The sequence below is a fragment of the Bos indicus genome, chromosome 24 (genome assembly GCF_029378745.1).
Source record: "Bos indicus isolate NIAB-ARS_2022 breed Sahiwal x Tharparkar chromosome 24, NIAB-ARS_B.indTharparkar_mat_pri_1.0, whole genome shotgun sequence".
In the NCBI taxonomy this organism is placed as follows: Eukaryota; Metazoa; Chordata; class Mammalia; order Artiodactyla; family Bovidae; genus Bos; species Bos indicus.
In genome coordinates, this window is record NC_091783.1 from 53,985,083 (window position 1) to 54,006,794 (window position 21,712).

At 42.1% G+C, this 21,712-nt stretch overlaps 1 protein-coding gene across 2 annotated transcripts in view; it reads right to left on the reverse strand.

Moving 5' to 3' along the window:
* MBD2 (methyl-CpG binding domain protein 2) overlaps positions 1-9,486 on the reverse strand; it is a 67,796-nt gene extending 58,310 nt beyond the window's left edge. Inside the window, exon 1 of one of the 2 annotated variants that reach the window (XM_070779093.1) lies at positions 8,812-9,432. In XM_070779093.1, coding sequence (XP_070635194.1) covers positions 8,812-9,362 — 551 coding nt within the window. In that variant the 5' untranslated portion in view covers positions 9,363-9,432. Of the gene's footprint in view, positions 1-8,811 lie in introns of both variants that reach the window. The other variant, XM_070779094.1, reaches the window with a different exon arrangement.
* Positions 9,487-21,712: the final 12,226 nt, after the last annotated feature.

Genomic DNA, 21,712 nt, shown 5'->3' on the forward strand with positions numbered 1-21,712 from the left:
ATTTCCTCCTCTGATACATGAAAATGAAAAGTGAAAGTGAAGTCGCTCAGTCGTGTCTGACTCTTCGAGACCCCATGGACTGCACCCTACCAGGCTCCTCTGTCCATGGGATTTTCCAGGCAAGAGTACTGGAGTGGGGTGCCACTGCCTTCTCTAAATAGCATATTGAAGTGTAGTTATTTAACAAATGAAATGACAGAATGTCAAATGTGCTTCAAAACAATGAAGGCTGAGTCAGGGGTAGTAGATTTGAGTATGGATGAAACAAGGGTGACAACTGTTAACTGGATACTTGGTAGTTTTTTATTTAATTCTATTTCTATGTATGTTTGAAATGTTCTATAATAACAATTTTAAAATATAAACATTGAAGAATACAGGCTGAGTAATTCCCCCTAAAAATCAAAAAGCAGTTTTTTAAAAATATGAAAAGCCTAGGCAAGTAAATTTAAGCATGAAATAATTTCCCTAACTGTTGGGGTGGGGTTTTGGGTGGAGAATTAAAGTATCAGTAAGGAAAAAATTTATTATATTAACAATCTGGCTACTCTTAAGATGTGACAACATTCCATGTTTTCCTTCAACTTAAGTAATTAAGGAATAACCACACAATTTTAAATGGTACGAAAGATCTTCAGTAGAATTTGAATTCTGTACCAATCATTCCATAAACTAGTATTTATTTAATAAGAATTATATGCAAAGAGTATATGACTGGTAGCAAATTCTATTATCTCTGTATCATGGTTAAGAAAACAGTTAAAAAGTCAGGGTGGGCCACTAAAAAATTTAAAAAATGAATGAATGGATGTAGAATTCTCCCAAAATCTCATCCCACTGCCATAAGCACTCGCTTTCTGAAAAAGGAAAAACACTGGTTACTTTCTTTAAACTCGGAGAAGGCAATGGCACCCCACTCCAGTACTCTTGCCTGGAAAATCCCATGGATGGAGGAGCCTGGTAGGCTGCAGTCCATGGGGTCACGAAGAGTCGGACACAACTGAGCGACTTGACTTTCACTTTTCACTTTCATGCATTGGAGAAGGAAATGGCAACCCACTCCAATGTTCTTGCCTGGAGAATCCCAGGGATGGGGGAGCCTGGCGAGCTGCCGTCTATGGAGTTGCACAGAGTCAGACACGACTGACGTGACTTAGCAGATAAGAACACCCAAAAAACAAACTATTCTTTTAAAAAGAGGGTAAGGGTCCCTGGGAAAGGCTGTTTAAAAGAAATGCACATACCAGTGTATACGTGTTAAAAAGAATTTTAAGTTCATTTATTCCCTGGTGGCTCGGATGGTAAAGAATCAGCATGCAAAGTGGGAAACCTGGATTTGATCCCTGGGTTGAGAAGATCCCCTGGAGGAGGGCATGACAACCCACCCCAGTATTCCTGCCTGGAGAATTCCGAAGACAGAGAAGCCTGGCAGGCTATACAGTCCACGGGCTCAAAAGAGTCGGAAACAACTAAGCGACTAACACTAACTATCCTTGCTTTAATCTATGGATTCCTCCAAAATGAAAGGAACTATAAAAGAACATAAATACGTGTGTGGGGGTGTGTGTGTGTCTATGTGTGTGCACAGGCAAACATAACCAGGAAGCAGGATGAAAGTCAAAATATTATATCAAAATACTAACAGTGATTCTCTTTAGAACTATATAAAGAGAGTCATTTCTCTTTATATACTCTTCAATATCTTCCCAATTTTCCACACTGAACATGGGTTATTTTTATAATCAGGGGGAACTATGGAATATTTTTTAAAAACTCTTATGAACATGTATAACCTAAGCTCTACCCTGACATTTCAAAATACAATAAAATATTGGGAATCTTCACGTCATCAACAAGCACATACTTCTATTTATGTTGGGTAATTAAGCGAAGAGAAAGGAACTAATATTTTACTGATCTGACCACCTACTATATATGCTGGATGCCTTACACGTATTTTTATTTAATCTCAAAAAATTCCATGAAGCAGAATTCTTATCCCTAATTTATAGATGACGAATTGGAAGCTTACAGAAGTTTAAAAATCTGTCCATGTGAAAACAGTAAAGCAAGACTCAAGTCCCAGTCTTCTGATTCAGAGTCCCTACTTTTCTATTAAGCCAGGCCTATGCAAGTGAGTTTATGGACAGACCTACTTCAAACACAGTATTTAAGTAAGGACGGAAGTGAAAAGAAAGCATTTAGAAACTGCTATGGTAATCTGACATAGTAAATTTACAGTCTGTAGTATCTAAGAGTAAAAAGTTGCAACATGTATTTCATATGTCCACTTTTGTATTATATTGCCCATTTCTGCTAGGGGCCTCCAAAAAAGATCTTTCTTTTTTTTTTAAGAGATACATACATCACTGCATACATGTTAAAAATAATTCTAAGGACATTCATCTTTGTTTTAATCTATGGATCCTTCCAGTATAAAAAGAAAACAATTCCAAGATACATTATTCAAAAATCAAAGAGGATGATGCTTTTCTTTCTAACATTTGTAAATCACTAATAATTGTTCCTGACAAATGATAAGTACTCGATTTTAGGATCTAATTTTAAATTACATTTACTATCATTTGCATTTACTTAAACTGCTTATATATAGTTCAGTTTCCAAACAAATAAGTTTGAATTTATAGTAAGATAAGGCAAAATCAAAAGATACACATATATTATTCAAATTTTACCCTATTTCATAGTTCTATTCTCCTTCCTTGAGAAGTGTTAGTTTTTAGGAAGTAAATTAAGTTAAAATTCATTTTCAATTTCTAGTTATTCCTTAGTGGCAATGGCAAACACCAACAAAAGACCAAGAGACAAGAGCTGCAAGGGGAATTTCTATCAAGTCAAACAGTAAGTGCATGAAAAAAGAGCTGATGATTTATTTCTAATTCATCCTGCAGGTCTGAGAAACCTCAAACACAAGCTAAAGTTTATGAATCTTTATTAGTCCCACTATAAAGTGTAAAACAAAAACAAAACAGTCACCATCAACTTTGCAAATCGCCTGCTTGTTTCACCAATTAAATTATGAAAAAAATCGTGACTAAATCTCCCAAGTGAAATTTTAAAACCAATCTGAAAAAAGATCATATATCAATTTCTGTTAGAGATTTATTTTTAGAATGTATGTGTATCAGTTCCTTTTCAGCTAAGTATTTCCTTCATTACAGGTATTATGAGCCTCCTGGCAGGTGAGACTTTGCATGTCAGACTCTAAAAATCAGATGCAGGACAGATGGTAAGGCTGCAACCTAACAAAAATCCCTCTAGCGCATCACAAAAAGATGTGATGGTACAGCTAAGAAAGAAGTATCCGAGCACAATTTCCACCATACTTAGGCTCTATATTTCTACGTTATTTCTGGATCCAGGCTTCAATCAGAAAAAGCTAACATTAGTTTGATAAGAAGCATTATCAAGAAACTAAAAGCAAGGCAAACTTTCAATTATGCAATAAGCATTTAATAAATATTGCATATTGTTTCTTTCTCCAGCTAAAGGATTTTTTTTTTTTAATCTGTAGTACATTTCAACTGGGTCTCAATTCTGAAAGAAACTAACAAAGCTTTTTGCAGGAACTATATAAAACTACCTCATAAACCACACTGAGCCTGCAAGTTACAATGTGATTTCTTCCAATTTAAGTGAAAGCTTTTAAAAGGCTCCTTAGGTAATGTGTTGCCTATCGGAATATCTGATAACTAAGAGGGGCAATCCTAGGGTGAACAAGAAAAAGAGAAAGAAATATTTCTTAACAAAATGGTCACTTCTATTACCCAAGAAAAAAATGCTTTTTAAAAAAATTGGTCTGTAGTTTATTTCAACTGTGTCTCAACTCTGAAAGAAACAAAGCTTTTTGCTTAATTTATCACAATTTTCCCACTTTTTTCCCCTTCGATATTACATAGAACTTGGAAGATTCTTTTGGTTCAATGGCTTCACTACAAAATAGGATTTAAAATGTACCCCTTGTCAACTTCAGGAAGCAGGCATAACAGTAAATAAATACGTTAGTTTAGTGTACACCAAGCTTAACAAAGTAGATTAAGCATGAGATGTTGCAATACTTGAAAGTGAAAGTGTTAGTTGCTCAGTCCAGTCGGACTCTTTGTGACCCCACGAACTGTAGCCCACTAGACTCCTACCTATGGAATTCTCCATAGAATTCTCCAAGAATACTGGAGTAGGTTGCCATTCCCTTCTCCAGGGGATCTTCCCAACCCAGGGATCGAACTCACATCTCCCTGCATTTCGGGCAGATTCTTTACAGGCTGAGCCACCAGGGAAGCCCAAGTCGCAATGCTTGAGCATACAGCTCGGGATCTCTCGAGGCAGCAGCAGTGCAGGGTGGTTTAGAGTTGTAGGGGGTTGAAGCACCCAGGTCAGGATTCTAACCCTGCACCTTCTAGCAGACCTCAAGCAGCACTTAGCTTCCCTGGCCTAACTCCCCACCTGTAAAATGTAGATAACCGTACAGCATAGTAACAAAGCAAAGGCAAGAAGTCCTTTAAGCCTTGTTTCACAAAGTTTTAAGTGTCACGTCAATGGGTAAACACTTATTTGGCATCTGTGTGTTTAGCACTATGTCTGGGGAGTGGGGAGGAAGACACGTTCTAGGCAAATGAACAAGACAGTAATACAGGAGACGCCACATTTAACTCCATGGTGATGACCAGAAAGAAAACATTACAAATGACAGTGCACTGAACACCAACGAGACTTCAATTAACAACTGTGACCCGTGGTCCACTGAGCTAGTTTTTTCCAAGACTCTTCTACAAAGACTGTGTAGAAGAGTCTATATTTTTAAGACAAAAAAAAAAAAAAAGACAGACAGGCCCTATTTGAACTTTGACATCCTCAATGATTCAGAATTCATGGCTTCAAAGAGCATACCAGCCTTTCACAACAAATGAGATATGCCAACTTTTTAAAACCTATTTATATGTTCAGTCCATACAACTTGAGTTAATGAACTTGAGTTAATGAGTTAATTTTCCTCTAACTAGTCCTTAAATGTTTGCAAAGTTTTAAGAGAGCTATAAATTGACTGCTCTAGAATTGAGCCCACTATTGAGGCACAGGTACAATCACACTATCCACGTCATAAACGGAGAAACCACAGCCCTGGGAAATAAGTGACATGCTCAAGGCTGCGTCGGTAACTGCAGAGGTGGGTACCAACTCCAGACCTCTCCACCCCGGGCCCTGCTGCCTTCCCTAGAGACTCCTACCTTCAATATCTCACTCATGACTTAAAGCTCTCAATTATATTGCCTCTGAGTCCTCTTCTTTCCAGATCAAGGTGAAATCTCTTTAGTCTTTCATCACGCACCTACTCCCTGGTGATTATTTCAAATGTCCTCTGGTTCTATTTTATCTTTTCAGAGAAGTGATCAGGTGTAAATGCATCATAATTTGATACAAGAGTCAAAAACGGTTACTATTTTGTTTCCAATACCCAACTAGATCATACTTTATGGCAGCAGCTGTAGCTGTTTACCCTGACTCTCAGGCCTTTAACCTACTTATAACCAGTAGTCTAGAACCCAACAAGATATTGATACAGAGCTCACAGAAAGACAACTGATTTTCAAAAAGGCATAAGGCAGCTACTAAAAGGTTCCTTTGCCCAGGAAAACGGTATTTCAAAAAATACAAATCTGCAAGTGCACAGAACCAAAAGCTAGAAATGACAGGAATCAAGTGGACCAGTAAGAAAAGTATCATTGAAATAATCGGCTCATATGATGGCAATGAACTTTTTCAGAAACTCTACCAATAGATCCAACACTTGATCAAGCCACACCCTTTTAGAAAACAAACTTTGGATGATAATACACAAACTGCCCCAGCACTACCAGTAATCCTGACAGAAGACATAACTATACTGCTTAACTGGCAACCAGAGGCACACCTTCCTATTAGAACCTGGCAATCTCAGGAAAGAGGGAAAAAAAAAAAAATTCTATCAAAATTTGAGGCTTTCTCAAATGAGCTTAATTTAAGTCCGATTAATAAGTGTAAGACACACCCTCGGTTAACAGGCACAGATTTGTTTAATCTCCCCAGGGGCAAGCTAAATCAGGAGTTAGCATTATTAGAATCTGTGCGAACAACTGTGTGCAGGTGTTCATAGTCACCAACGGGAAGAGTTAACGCAACCTGCATATTAACAGACAATGGCCAGAACTGGGCGAGCTGTTGGCTTTTTAATGAGTGGCGTGTATACAGGGATGCTAATATACAAAGCCCTGACACTGTGGATTGAAAAATAGTGTGTCCGCTGTTTTTTTTATTTGCCACGTCACGCAGCATGTAGGATCTGAGCTCCCCGACCGGGGATGGAAGGCAGGCCACCTGCAGTGGAAGGGCAGTGTCTTAACCACTGGACCGGCAAGGAAGCCCTACGTGTTCACCTTTAACATGAGTAGGTAACTTCCGTCATCCACCATTGAAAGCAGAAGTCAAAGTCAGAGGAAGCACTGTATCACAGGCGTCACATCACACCGTCTGGGTCCTCCTGCCTTGTAACCTCTCAGAAGGAAATCCTATAGTGTAACTGGGCTTTGTAGGCAGACAACCGACGACAGACAACACTCCCTCCAGCCCTGAACTAAGTGCATGGGGCACAAATCTGTCCGATGTGTGTTTTCATTTGGCACAGACAAAAAATAGCACATCATTCTGCACTGTCTCATAAAGAGACTTTCAAATTGATTGTATCAGTTTTTCTATCATAAAATAATCTATTAATATTAAAAACTTAACATCAAAAATTGACGACACACCCATACACAAAGGTGAGCGCTACGGCAATCTGCCTTTTTGAAATAACTTTTCCAGCTGCTGCAAGAACTGCAACAAAAAAAGCTCTACAAGAACCAAGTTAGTTTGAATACATCATCCCAAAACCAAACAAAGCATATCCCAGGAAAAAGTCAAAAGGGGTGAAATTCAAAGCTGAAGATGCTCTACTGAGAACAGACTAGTCACCCATTCCTCAAGGAGGTCAATCCCAGACACGGAATATTCTTGTCAAACATCGCTGGCTACAAGACGTCAAAACAGACTTCCCTGAAGAAGTGTAGGCAAGCTACTCGATCAGAAAGAAAACAAAAGGCACTGTTAACGGAAGACTCGGCAAAGATGAACAATCGTGAAAAGCACGACAGGAGACAAGTGAGCCTGAGACGAGTAGCAATTTGCTCCAAAGTAACAGTATTACCCAAGTATAATTTAATATGTACTGATGGGGAAATACAAACACGATTAGCGCCTTTGTATGTTTAAAATAAGCTTTCTAAGCATCATTTAAGATTTCAAGATGAGTGGTCTCAGATTAAACGTCAAAACAAACTAATAACACCACTTTCATTTTTTTACTTCAATAGGTGAAATAATTCTACTAAAATTCTTCATCCATATATTTGAGCAATCATCAGGAATGTGTTTGTATTTACATTTTATGCCAGTAGTGATACTTGGATGTATGTATACAAGTACACGTATGCACATATACATGTACTGATTTTTTAACCTCTTAAATCTATTTAAGAGTATTCTCAATTCATAAACATGGTATTTTGTGTGTGCATGTGTGTGTGTGTGTGTATTATAATACACACACACACACACTTTTCCCCAAGGGTAATGAATCAAACCTACTTGATGTCAGAAAACAGGAAATCCTTCCTAACACACTCTGATGGTTAAATGGCAGATGACAACTACTCCAACACCTCTGTATAGTCCCTGAAAATGACTCAATGAACCCACAAACGCTGCTCTCCAAGCCACTGAGTATAACATGTTCATGTTCTCTTCTAGAAATGGGACAGTTTATAAGAAAAGTTAGCAAATTTGTTAAGAAAATTCCACTGGTATCAAGAGCCACAGACCCTGTCCTGAGCTTACTGGGTCATCAAACTACCGACACGGACAGCATGACCACAGGATCAAGCTGAAAACCTTTCATCGTTCGGACCAAGATTTCTCAATCCCGCACTTGTGACATTTTGGGCCGGTTAATTCTTTGCAGTGAAGGCTGCCCTGTGTATTACAGAATGTTTAGCAGCATCCCTGGTCTCTACCCATTACATGTCAGCAGCAACCCCCTTCCATGGTGTGACAACCAAAAACGTCCCCAGACAGTGCCAAATGTCCCCTGGGGGGACACACTCTGGTCCAGGAGCCTGAAAACTGACCACAGTTTTCTGCTTCCAAAGGAGAGTCAATTCTGCAACAACAAGGGCGGTTCTAAGAAAACTACCGGCATCCCCAATGGTGACTTTGTATGACACTGCCCCGGGGATCCCAACACAGTAACTAAAACCTGGTTTACTGTCATAGATGGCTCCTTTCTTCCACGTGTGCGTGATTAAACACTCTGCGATGATGAATCTGGGACGGGCTTGGGACGGCAGCCAACAGTGGCTGGTTTTATAGTTTCGATGAATTGCACCTTCTTTTAACCCTTCGGTGGACCAGTCATCCCTGGCAGTATAACCCTGTTTTCCTCCCCCCTCAAACCATCACTCCCCGGGACCCTACCCCATGAAGACGCCCCCCAAGGGGCTCGTATCATTCGGACGCTGTGACTGTCACTGCACTGGGGGGTTGGGGTGGGAGGTCACCTCTCAGCCAAGGGCCCGGGCCCCTCCGATCACCGGGCGGGCCCGCCCGATCACCGGGCGGGCCCGCCCCGGGCCCATCCGCTGTCCTGCTGACACCCCCCTACCCAGGTCAGAGCTCGACTCCCCGACCCCGGGCTGACCCCGCCGCCCCCCAAGGCGGTACCTGAAGTAGTAGACATCGCTCTTGCCGGCGCTGAGCCCAGATTTTCGGATCACTTCCTCCTTCTTCCATCCGGGGGGGAGGGCCGGGCAGTCCATCCTCTTCCCGCTCTCCGCGGCCCGGGGTCCCCGGGGCCCTGGCCCCGCGCTCCCCGACGGGAAAGGGACCGGCTCCCGCCGGGGGGCGCCGCCGCCGCCTCCTCCGCCGCCTCCGCCGCCGCCGCCGTCGCCGCCAAGGCCGCCGCCGCCGCTCGGGGGACGGCCGCGGCCCCGGCCCCGGCCCCGGCCCCGTCCCCGGCCACGGCCCCGGCCCCGGCCACGGCCACAGACGCCGCCGCCGCCGCCGCCCCGGCCCGCCGGCTTCCACCGCCCCCGGCCACGGCCGCCGCCCCGCGCGCCCTCCCTGCGCGCGCCGCTCACCGGGGACGGGGCGAGCGCGCAGCCCGGGCCCCCCTGCTCGATGGCGGAGCCGCCGCCAGCGCCGCTGCCGCCCGCCGCGCTCTCCCCCTCCTCCTGCTCCGGGCAGCAGCGGCCTCCCCCCGGGTGCGCGCGCATCCAGCCCCCTCCCCAGCCGGCGCTGCGCTTCTTCCGTAACCGAGCCCTTGGAATCCCGGAGACCCGCCCCGCCCGCGGCGCGGCGCGCGGGGGACGCGCGCAAGCATCATAGAGCGGGCGCGCACAGAGCGGCCCTCCCGCCGGGGGGCGGGGCCTCCGCCACCGCCTCTCAGGTCCTCCGAGCGGCCCGGGCGGCCATCTTGTCCCCTCCTCCTCGAGGACACGCCCCCTCCAGCGGCTCCGCCCACCGCGCCTCCGGCCGCGCCCTTCCGGCCCCCCGCCCCCACGGGGCGCGTGGTCGGGGCCCGGGGCTGCAGCCGGAGAGACGTCAGGGGGCCTGCGGTTCCTTTGTTTCCAGTGGGTTACCCTCGCTCACGGTGCAAACTCACCTACGTCTGCTTCCCAGTTAATGAGCAACAAAGTGTATCTCTTATTTTATATTTACCACCTCGACTGTTCATTTAATGAACAGGAGATACCTTTTCCTGCCTCGACGTCATAGCTTGCCGGGGAGCTCAGGTTGATGGAGTGAGTTGAGGTGTCCTCATAGCAGAGTATCACTAGCCTCCAGAGTCCGGCTTTCAGAACTTTAGAATTCTGGATTGATTATCATCCCAGAACTTTGTAAGGCCATAGGAAGGGAAATGACAGCCCGGAAAGTTCCCTCCAGTTCCTACAGGATTTACCTCTAATGTCCCCATAAAATGACCAGAATTCCTGAATCCACCTAGAATTGACCAAACTTCTTAGGATCTTTTCTTCAACTTAAACTTCGTTTTCTAATAACCTTTGACAAATATCCATGGCCTTTGGCTTCGTTAATGCACCCTGATGCTAAAAGACCCATTTAACCTAATCACTAGCTTTAAGGAATCTGCATGGAATTCACTTGGACCTGCCAACTATTCAGGAGTGATTTTTAAAGAGTAAAACCAAATTGATTAAGAAAACTGATTTCCATTTCAGAGGAGCACAACTTCTGTTTGTTTAACCTTTTGAATGCATTATGAAATGTTGGGTTACTGAAAATAGTGTTACGCTATCTTCAGATTTTGAAAATACAGGACCTAAAAGTTGAGGGCCAAGTTTAATGGATAGAAAAAAACTGATGAACATAAAGTAGTGGAAAATATATTTATTTGATTTGCTTTTGCAATTTATTAAGACAAACACCAACTCAAACACACAAACTTGCCCCTGAGCCTGACCTTAGACTGCTTTTAATGTCTTTGAGTTGAGATACATTAAGCTATAGCTTCTTCTAAGAAATCTGTCTAGAACTGTGTCTAGCAAAGAGTTGAAAAGTCAAGTTCTCAGGAGAGAGGTCAGTTCTGAAGATCCGCATTTAGAAGTCAACTCGTGAAAGTGATAATTGAAGGGAACCCTGCAAGTAAATAAGATCTCCAAGGAAGAGCATGCATGGTAAATTAATAATTAATTTAAAGATAATTTAAAGAAAAGAAAGAGGAATCAAGAACTGAATCATAAGGAACAGATACATTTATGGCTCAGGTGAAGGAGTTAAAGTCAGAGATTTATGAGATCAAAGTTTGGATAACAGGGAATCCCCTGGCAGCCTGGTGGTTAGGACTCTACTTCCACTGCTAGGGGACAGGATTCGATTCCCAATCATGAACCTAAGATCCCCAAGCCATGTGGTGCGACCAAAAAAAAAAAAGTTTGGATAACAAACACCCTGTAGGAGGAAGGGGTTGACTTTCACACTTAATTATTGAGATAATAGATGGGAAAAGATACACTGTTGAAAATTTTTACCTTTCCATGCTGTGTCTAACAAGGCTGTGGATCAAATGATGCAATGGATGTAAAAACATGTCTAAAAGAGTAAATTACTATCAATTTAAGATAATTGCTCTGACTTCTACTACCAGATTGTATTTGCTAAATCCCACTAGATAAAGTAGGGTGCTCCCTTAGTTAAGAAAAAACTCATTTAGGGCATTTCAAAAGCTTTTCTGGTCAAACTTGAATTTTTCTGCTGTGATACCATAAACCAAAGGATAAAAACAAACAAAAGCATGTAATTATTCTACCACTAAAGGAAGAAAATTATCTAATTAAGAAAACATTAAATTCTTGCAGGGACTAGATTGACACCTAAAAGTATTGAGGATAAATGCTAAACACCTAAGAGATAGATCCTTTTGTTTCCCTTAAAATACTGGACAAATAATAACCCTTTTATAACCCTGGGAGAATGCATTTTCTATCACCCTTTGAAGAATAGCAACATTGTCTTTCTGAGGCAAGAAAGCTGTGACCAAGTTTTTCAATTTTAATCTCTTTAACAGTGGAAAAGTTCTTGCTAACTTCACCTTATGGAAAAAGTGAAAGACAACACCAGAGCGGATTATGTATGAAATCTGGCCAATTAAACAAACAACTGAGATTTAATCACCTTGGCTCTCTTACTCTCAGGTGTAGAAGCAGGTGCTGAAACACCAGCTGTCACCCCTGAAAGACTAGTCTTTAAAATATTCTCCTTGCATTATTTCCAGGGAGAGCTGAGATTAAGCCACTACAGTAATGTAGTTTTCAAGAAAATAGGTGTTAGTTTGCATTTTTATTGAGAAAAATGGAACAAATTCAGGGAATGAAACTTCAAAGAATGTGAAGTAGTGGCTAGTTTTAAAGAAAGAAAGAAAGTGAAGCCGCTCAGTTGTGTCCAACTCTTTGCAACCCCGTGGACTGTAGCCTACCAGGCTCCTCCATCCATGGGATTTTTCCAGTCAAGAGTACTGGAGTGGGGTGCCGTTTCCTTCTCCAGGGGATCTTTCCAACCCAGGGATCAAAGCCAGGTCTCCCACATTACAGGCAGACGCTTTACCATCTGAGCCACCAGGGGAGTCAACAGGCTAGTTTTAAGATCTGTATATTTATTAAAGGTATATAACCTGCGGGCTTCCCAGGTGGCTCAGAGGGTAAAAAATTCACTCTCAGTGCAGGAGATGCAGGAGACTTGAGTTTGATCCCTGGACCAGGAAGATCCCCTGGAGGAGAGCACGACAATCCTCTCCAGCTTTCTTGCTGGAGAATCCCATGGACGAAGGAGCATGGCAGGCTACAATCCATAGGGTTGCAAAGAGTTGGCCACGACTGAAGTAACTGAGCACACACACAAATAACTTGCATTTGAATTTTTGAGTGTGCTAAGATACTCAGTGAAAGAAGGATTTAAATATTGGAAGTCTTTCTATTTCTAATGAGCATATTTGCATCAGGTGATAACGGGGGCATTGCTTTCCCTCTCTTAACAGAGTCCAAACAATAAGGTCAGAATTTATCAAGACGTTAAATACCAGTGAGGGCATAGCCAAAAACCATTTTCCGGCTCCAATTAGCAGCTTTTATGATTCACTGAGTTGGCCCAACTACTGTTCACCTAATTCCCAACTAAAACGAAATGCTGCTGGCATGGCACATCAGGTTGCCAAATGACACTTTCAAGTCCATGCAGTATAAATAAAGGGGTTTTTATTATTATTACCTGCCGCTTGGAATGACTACAGAAGAATCTTACACTGCATAGTTCAGACTCAAAAGAGAAGGGTTAATTACTTGAAAGGCAAGAGACTTAGCAGCAGTAGCCACAACAAGAGAAAACAAGAAGTAAGTTTTGTACCAAGGGAAATTATTTCAGAAGACAGTGTCTTGTATTTTTTTTAAATTTTTCGTGGGTTGTTAACATTAGCCATAGGTAAGTAGCTGGTACCAAGCGTTTAGGATTAAGGGGTTGGAGAGGTGCTTATTTGATTTAACTTCCTAAAAATAGAAAACGCAGTACTAAGAATAGAAAGAAAACCTCACTTAGGTTTCAGACTCCTAAGATGCCATATAACACGCTCCACAATGAGGTTTTTTAACTTAATCCTGGCTGCGAATCACGCTCAAGCCTGAGCTCCCAAATGGCAGCAGCTGCAAGCTCATAGCCTTGCCTGCGTTATGCACCCCAAGCTCCAGAAAACTGCTCATGCCCGCGTTGCCAAACATCTCGGGCCCTGCCAGCCAAAGCCCCAGGCCAAGGCTCAAACCCAAGCAAACTTCAGCTCAGGCTCCAGTTCAGGCTTCCACAGGTGTCCACGTCCCCACAAAGCCTCCAGAGTTGAGGCCTTTGTCTGCCAACATGAGGACGGGAGGGCTGGTATGACCGCTGGGCTGCCGTGTGCAAGGCGCTGGGGTCCTCCTGCACTATTTGTGCAAATAAACCTGAGGCAGAATCTGTCCAAAACAAACACAAAACACCAGAATGCCAGCACAGGTGATCCAGAAGGCCGAGGAGTGGAAACTGAAAACCTCGGAATATGCATCTCGCCAGGAGATCCTGCTATAAGTGGTTTTCCCCATGTCCCAACGTGTGTCTCAGATATAGCAGAGCTAGGACTGGAATCCGGGCCTCCGGAGTCCAGGTTTAGAGCTTTGTCTCCTTAACTGCTTTCAGACTGCCCCATTGTCTCTGATTTTCTCACCCCGGAACATGTCCTGCTTCACAGTGGGAACCTTTGCTTCCACCCTCTCCCCAGCCCAGCACCTTTCTCTGGCTCATTCCTGTTTATCCTTGGGTCTCACCTTAGACATCACTTACCCCTAGAGCCTTCTCCGACTTCCCCTAACCCTCCTCTCCTGCACTCCCCTGGGTGTGTGCTGGATGCCACACTGCCATTAGGTATTTCCCCCGTCCAACCTTTATTATAGGTGGTTATTTAATTGTCTTTCTTCCACTACCAGCCTAAAAGGCCATTCTGAATGTTTACCATTGCATCTGAAATGCCTCTTACCCGGCTTACCTGGAACATGGGGAGAGGTTATTAGATACTTGATGAATAAATCAAATTAACACACTTGGCAAAAATTGTGTACTCTCAAAATAACGAGTGGCATATTCTCAATGGATGCATATAATCACAGACTTATGTAAAATCAGAATACCAACAACTGTTCTGATCTTAGATAATTTGAATAGGCTTCTGTGTCCGAAGAGTTATTTAACAATAAATTTGACTGACTCAAAAATGAGGTTTAAATTCATTTTACAAACATGTTTAATTATAAGACAGTTATAATGTTTTCTTTGGGTAATCACTCCTACATGAATTGAAAGCAGTTATTCATCAGTTTCTCAAAAATTTTGTGTCATATATATTATGGAACCTGCTGTATAGCACAGGGAACTCAGCTTGGTGCTGTGTGATGACCTAGGTGGATGGGATGGGGGGTGGGATGGAGGTTGGGTGACAGCAGCCCCCCCAAGAAGGAGGGGATATATGTATACATATAGCTGATTCCGTTGTTGTGCAGCAGAGACTAACACAACATTATAGCACAATTATATTCCAATAAAATTTAAAAAATTTTAAAAAGACCCTCATCACAAAATAAGACTCCACTTCTAAACAATGGTTCCTGAATTTGTATACTTATCTACACTTATGTTTCTCCTCTTTGACTTCAAATAACTTGACTCCTCCTAATATTCTCTGAAATTATATGTACACATATATTTTAATGTCTTTTTATTTTGGAATCTTTTACAAGGTTCTCAGAATTGTGTTTGTTGGGTTTTTTTTTTTTTTTTTTGCGTTCTTAATTTCTGATTTTCCCCTAATCTGTGGTATTTTTTTTGTTTAGCATAGCTCATGATTCCATTCTGAAATATTCAGACTTCATATTCCAACATTTCAGCTACCCCGACTCTCCGTGTTAATCACAATCATACAGTTAAATTTTAGCACTCATATTGCATATCTCCCAGCATCTATGATTAATGTCACATAATTTCCTGCACAGCTTGGAAGTCTGTCCTCTGAGGTGGAAGGTGGGAACAGCATGATCCAGCAACTGTCACCATCTGTGGCTGACACATTGTTGGTCTAACAATACCTATCACCAGTCTCCCTTGCCTGCCTGCAGTGTGTGCGTGCGTGCTCAGTCACACAGTCCTGTACAACTCTGTGAGCCCATGGACTGTAGCCCACCGGGCTTCTCTGTCCATGGGATCTTCCAGGCAGGAATACCAGAGTGGGTTGCTATTTCCTACTCCTGGGGATCTTCCTGACCCAGGGATTGAACTCCCATCCCTTGCATGTCCATGGGATCTTCCAGGCAAGAATACTGGAGTGGGTTGCCATTTCCTACTCCAGGGATCTTCCTGACTTAGGGATAGAACTCCCATCCCTACATCTTCTGCATTGCAGGCGGACGGATTCTTTACCACTGAGCCACCAGGGAACTAAAGAGACTAAAAAAAAAAAAGTAAATATTAGCTATCCCAGAATAGTTTAGACAAGAACAGGAAAGAGCTAGCAGTGGTTCTGAGAAAGTTTTTACTTCTCTATTAAAGCAAAACAAAAACTTGATTAGCACTACCCTTGTCCCTTTGTTCCTGCCATGGACATGATTTCTGAAGCCTTGACAGCTAATTGCAACTATGAAGCAAAGAGCAGAAAGATAAAGGCACACATCCTAAGAACAGTGGGGCCAGATGATGAAGCCTGAAAGGCATTATTCAGCAGCTGAACCAAGTCTTGCAACTCTTTATCTCCATACTTGTGTGCTAGTTGAGAAATTAGACTTTTTTTTTTTTAAAGACGGCTCTCTCTCTCTTTTAGTCTGTCTGCACCGGGTCTTAGCTGTGGCTTGCAGGATCTTTAGCTGCAGCGTGTGAATTCTCAGCTGTGGCATGTGGGATCTAGTTCCCTAATCAGGGATCAAACCCGAGACCCCTGCGTTGGGAGTGTGGCGTCCTAGCCACTGGACCACCAGGGAAGTCGCTAGACCGTTCTTGGATTAAACTGCTGTTGGGTTTTTGGATAACCAAAGCAAAAAGCATTCTTTACTGAGATATGATTCCTACCCTCAGTGAAATGTGTGTATCTCGCTGGAAATTTGGCAGCTCTCGAGCTTAAGACCCTGGAATGGGATATTGCACAGGGTAAGGAAGAGAGGGAAGGAAAAGGGGAGAGAGAAAGGGAAGGAGAATGGCCGGGAGGCACTCCCCCTGGTAGTAGCAGACCGGGAAAGTCCTCCCTTCCATACTCCGATGGAAGGAAAAGCATTCCAAGAGATTCCTCCTACTTCGGCTCTATTTTTATCCCGTTGCTTCTCACAATGACCCTGGAGAAGGGAAAGGCTACCCACTCCAGTATTCCGGCCTGGAAAATTCCTTGGGGTCACAAAGAGTCGGACACGACTGAGTGACTTTCTCTTCACACAATGACAGGTCCAGCTCCAGAGAATATGGTCCAGTAAACTGTCTTTGAACTTGATCACTTCACTGATATATCATCTGAGCCTCAAGTAGAGGAATAAGCATGGGGAGAAAGAGCCTAATCAATGTTGCTATAGTTGAAAATTCCATTTCAAGAAAATCTTTTATTAAAAAAAAAAATCCGAACATAAGAATAAACAACTGGTATCTGAGTCATGCCGTCTTATTTCACTGCCCAAGGCTGATCTGCTGCTGCTGCTGCTAAGTCACTTCAGTTGTGTCTGTGTGACCCCATAGACGGCAGCCCACCAGGTTCCCCCATCCCTGGGATTCTCCAGGCAAGAACACTGGAGTGGGTTGCCATTTCCTTCTCCAATGCATGAAAGTGAAAAGTGAAAGTGAAGTCACTTAGTCGTGTCCAACTCCTAGCGACCCCATGGACTGTAGCCCACCAGGCTCCTCCATCCATGGGATTTTCCAGGCAAGAATGCTGGAATGGGGTGCCATTGCCTTCTGTGCAAGGCTGATCTAGTTGGTAACAAACAATGCTGTTTTGAATGACATTGACTGATGACAAAGGGACGGACGCCAACTTAATATGTGAGCCATAAGGTTGTGCAACATGAAAACCAAATAACTTCAGAGCACAGCGAATAAGTTTTTCTGTCCTTCAATCAGAGAAAAGTGGTGGGAAAACTTCTTACCTGGAGAATGTAGTGGTGTTCATAGGCCCAAATCCAAATTGTCTGACTATGGTCATTTGTACCACATTCACATGAAATCAGTAATTTGGCTTCGAGGAGGGGGGCATGGGGATTGGAGGGTTTGGGAATCATCTACAATATGAAATTGATTTAATTTGATAATTTTACTTACATTTAACTTACAGATTTGTTCATTTCTATTTACATAAGAACAATAAGCGTAATGAGGTTAAAACAAGCTTCATAGTTTTACATATTTAAGTAACATCAGAACAATAATTTAACTCATCATGGGGGATGGAGGCCCCCAATAATTTTTTCCCCATAAAAGGAATATGTGCATTTCTCAGGGTTAAGAAAAAATGCCCTCAAGGTTAAGAAAAGCTCGCACTCTCCTTGTCATATTCTTTCCCTTAGCAAAGAGATTTCTGAGAGATTGATAATTCATCTTTGGTGACCCCCTCCTTCTTAAAATTCTTTCCTTCCTTGGCCTATGAGACATCATACTCTTCAGATTCTCATTCTATCTACTGCTTTCCACTTGTCTTTGGTATAGCATCTTTCTTTTTTTTAATATCTTTTTCTTTGTCAATAAACATGGACATTACATTTGTTTTTTTAATTTTTAAAAACTTTTAATTTTGTATTGAAATATAGCTGCTTAATAATGTTATGATAGTGTCAAGTGGGCAGCAAAGGGACATACATATACTTGTATCCAATCTCCCCCAGACTCCCCTCCCTTCCAGGCTGCCACATCACATTGGGCAGGGGTCCCTGTGCTATGGTATAGCTTCTTTCTTGAACAGTTTCTTAAATGATGGTGTTCTTCAAGGTTCCCTCTGTAAGTGGCTTGTCTTCTGATTCTACATGCAAGGTAGGTCTTAAAGATGAGTCTGCTAAGGAGGGTCTTAACCAGGAGGCTGCTGAAGGATGTGCTCTACCAGAACAGGAGAGTGAAACAAGATTGAGAAAGCTAGGGAATCCAGGAAAGAGGATTCCAGTAACACTGGTGCAAGGCAAAGGAATGCTCTGGGTGATCGGGAAAAGAGCTCCTAAGAGATGTGCAAGAGGCCCAGGGAGCAATATTCCAGGTTGAGCGAAAGAGACAAAGGTTGTAGGAGGTACATTTCTAGAAAAAAAAAAAAAGAGGACCATTTATCCATGCTAATGCCTATGCAGAAAATACCTTGGCCACCGGATGCAAAGAGCCAACTCACTGGAATAGACCCTGATGCTGGGGAAGATTGAAGACAAAGGAGAAGCGGGCAGAAAAGGACGAGCTGTTTAGATGGCATCACTGACTCAACAGATATGAATGTGAGCAAACTCTAGGAGATAGTGGAGGACGGAGGAGCCTGGCATGCTGCAGTCCATGGGGTCAAAATGAGTTGGAAACGACTTAGCAACTGAACAACAACAAAAATGCAGAAAATTACGTTAAAAAGCTTTTAGAAACTGTGGGGGGAAAATCAATGATAATTACATAGACGACTAAGAACATTTTTAAAAAGTGGTAATCATTTACATCAAGAGAAAAAAACAAATGAAATATAATCATGATGATACTATTGTGATATTATGTAATAGGTAGTAATATTTGAAAATTTAACTAAATATTGAGAAGGTAAGTCTACACTAAAGGAAGCAGCTACTAAAGCAGACATGTGTTAAATATGGAGGGTGAAACAGAGGATGAGAGATGGGGCTGAGCACTGCATATTTTCTGTATATACTTCTTAGTATCATGTAACTGTTTGAACCATGTGCCTGTGTATTTTGGTAAAAATATAACAAGGTTTTAAATTGTCATGTGCCTTTCTTTTAGTACCATCACTCACCACCTCACAAATATGAAGAATAATTACCATTTTCCCCCCAGGTGTTTATTACACACCAGTCTTCATGTTGGATACTTCCTGTGCATCCTATCTAATCTTCGCAACACCATGCAGAGTAAATAGTATTATCTCCAGTTTACACATGAGGAAACTGAGGCACTGAGAGGTTACATTACCCATCAGAGTTTCCCCAACTGGTAAAAAAGAAAGCTAGAGAGTAGCCATGTGGTTTCAAAACCTAGGCTCTTTGAATTACATATTGTGGTGAAATACAGCTTTACCTTTGATTATATATAATTTTAATCTTTGTATGTCTTGCACATGTTTACATAAAGCCCTACCTGGGTTTTATGCATCACCCCTCTTTTTATTCAATTATTTTGGCAGCACTGGGTCTTTGGCAGGCTCAGGTGCCCCTCGGCAGGTACAATCTTAGTTCCCCAGCAGGGATCAAACCTTCATCCCCTGTATTGGAAGGTGGATTCTTAATCACTGGACCAGTAGGGAAGTCCACTCCAAAGGTCTTCTTAAGTTGACATTTTCAGCAAGCTGCATACTTATCTTTCTCAGTTTCCTGGTGTATCCTTTTGGGTAACTCCATATTCTTTCTTTTTTTAGCTGATTTGGATTTCAGAGATTGCTCTCTGCCCTAACTCTGAGCTTAAAGAAATTTTTAGCACTGAATGGTAGGCCTGAGCTGTGGACAGTGTCCATCTGTAAGTTGGATTCCTTGGTGTCGGGTGAAGAAAAGTACTAGTTGAAGAAGATGAGGTATATCTAGAAAGGGAAGGGATTCTGTAGGCTCACTGACTACACAGCCAAGTATTATACAGCAGCAGCCTTGGGAGCAAAAGAGAGCAAAGCTTGCTCTCTCGATGCGGATCATAACCTCATTCCCTTGCCTTATTTACCTCCGTCTAGTAATCAGGACCAGAGAAGGCAATGGCACCCCACTCCAGTACTCTTGCCTGGAAAATCCCATGGACGGAGGGGCCTGGTGGGCTGCAGTCCGTGGGTCGCTAAGAGTCAGACACGACTGAGCGACTTCACTTTCACTTGTCACTTTCATGCATTGGAGAAGGAAATGGCAACCCACTCCAGTGTTCTTGCCTGGAGAATCCCAGGGACGGGGCAGCCTGATGGGCTGCCGTCTCTGGAGTCGCACCGAGTCGGACACGACTGAAGCGACTTAGCAGCAGCTGCAGCAGGAGTTTCATGACAGTGAAAATATATGAAAATACTAAACGTCAAAAAATTTAGTGGGAAGTATTTTTCTTTAAAAGACATGAAACAAAGAAATGTTTACAGACTTTTCTAAATATGTGACTTGTCTCCAGTAATTATACACAAGAAAGCTATTTTTGGAATCGTAGTTCACTATAAAAAGATAGGATTATAAATTGACTTTTTTTAGCCTTTAAAATTAACTCAGAAAGAAATGACTTTCCAGTTGTACACTCTTTATTGTTTACCCTAAAATAACATTTGAACATGTATGGCGGATTTGTTGTTACACCCTACAAGTTGTAGAATACTGTAATTAACTGATTCTAAATAATAAATAGCACTAGAGGATGTATAAGGAAAAAAGACTCCAAACAAAATTACATTTCTGAGAGAAATGGAGAATTAAAGGATGCATGAAAATATAAGAAATTTGTACTTATTTTAGCAAATACCTCCTGCAGATTTTTCAAAGTCTATAATTATATAAATCATGACCTATCACAAAGGAAAAAACAATTAGTGAAACCACAAAAAAGAAAAATGATACGTTTTACAGTTTTTTAAATAAGTAGGAAAGTATATGGTTGCCTTACAGATGAGAGGTAGTTTTATTTCACATTGTGTTATATTTGGAGAAAACAAATCACTGTTTTAAAAAACAGTGCTCCATGAGAAGTACTTCAGGGGGTTGCCCAAGTGCATAATTTCTTGAAAGTCCAAGTGTGTAGTTTTCTGTGTATCTTTAATCTTAAAACAATCTCAGATGTACAAAAAAAATTTAAAGAACATCTTTGTCTTGACTATTTGAAAGTAAATTGCTAACATGATGTCTTATAACCCCCAATACTTTTATGTGTAATTCTTACAAGCAAGGATGTTCTTCTCTAAAACAATTGCAAGTAAAACCTTTCAAACAAGAAATTAAAATTTGTATAGAACCATGATCCCCAGACCCCATTCAAGTTCTGCTGATTGTCCCAGCAATGGTCTTTAGAGCCAATGAATCCAGTCTAGAATAACAGAGCATTCGGTTGTTGTGTCTTTTTGTTTTCTTCAATTGTGGAACAATTCTTCAGTCTCTCATTGATTTTCAGGACCTTGAAGTTTCTGGAGATTACAGGCTGATTATTTTGTAGAATGTCTTTCACTTTCCGTTTGTTTGATGTTGCCTTGTGATGAAATGCAGGGAGCTGTGTAACTTGGGCAGTAATATGGTAGAAGCGGTGTTGTATTCTCATTATACCGTATCAGCAGGCCCAGGATTTCAATTTGTCCCATACCTGGTCATGTAAACTTTGATCACTTGATGCTGGTGTCTGACAAGCTCCTTCCCTGTAAGGTTACATTTTTTAC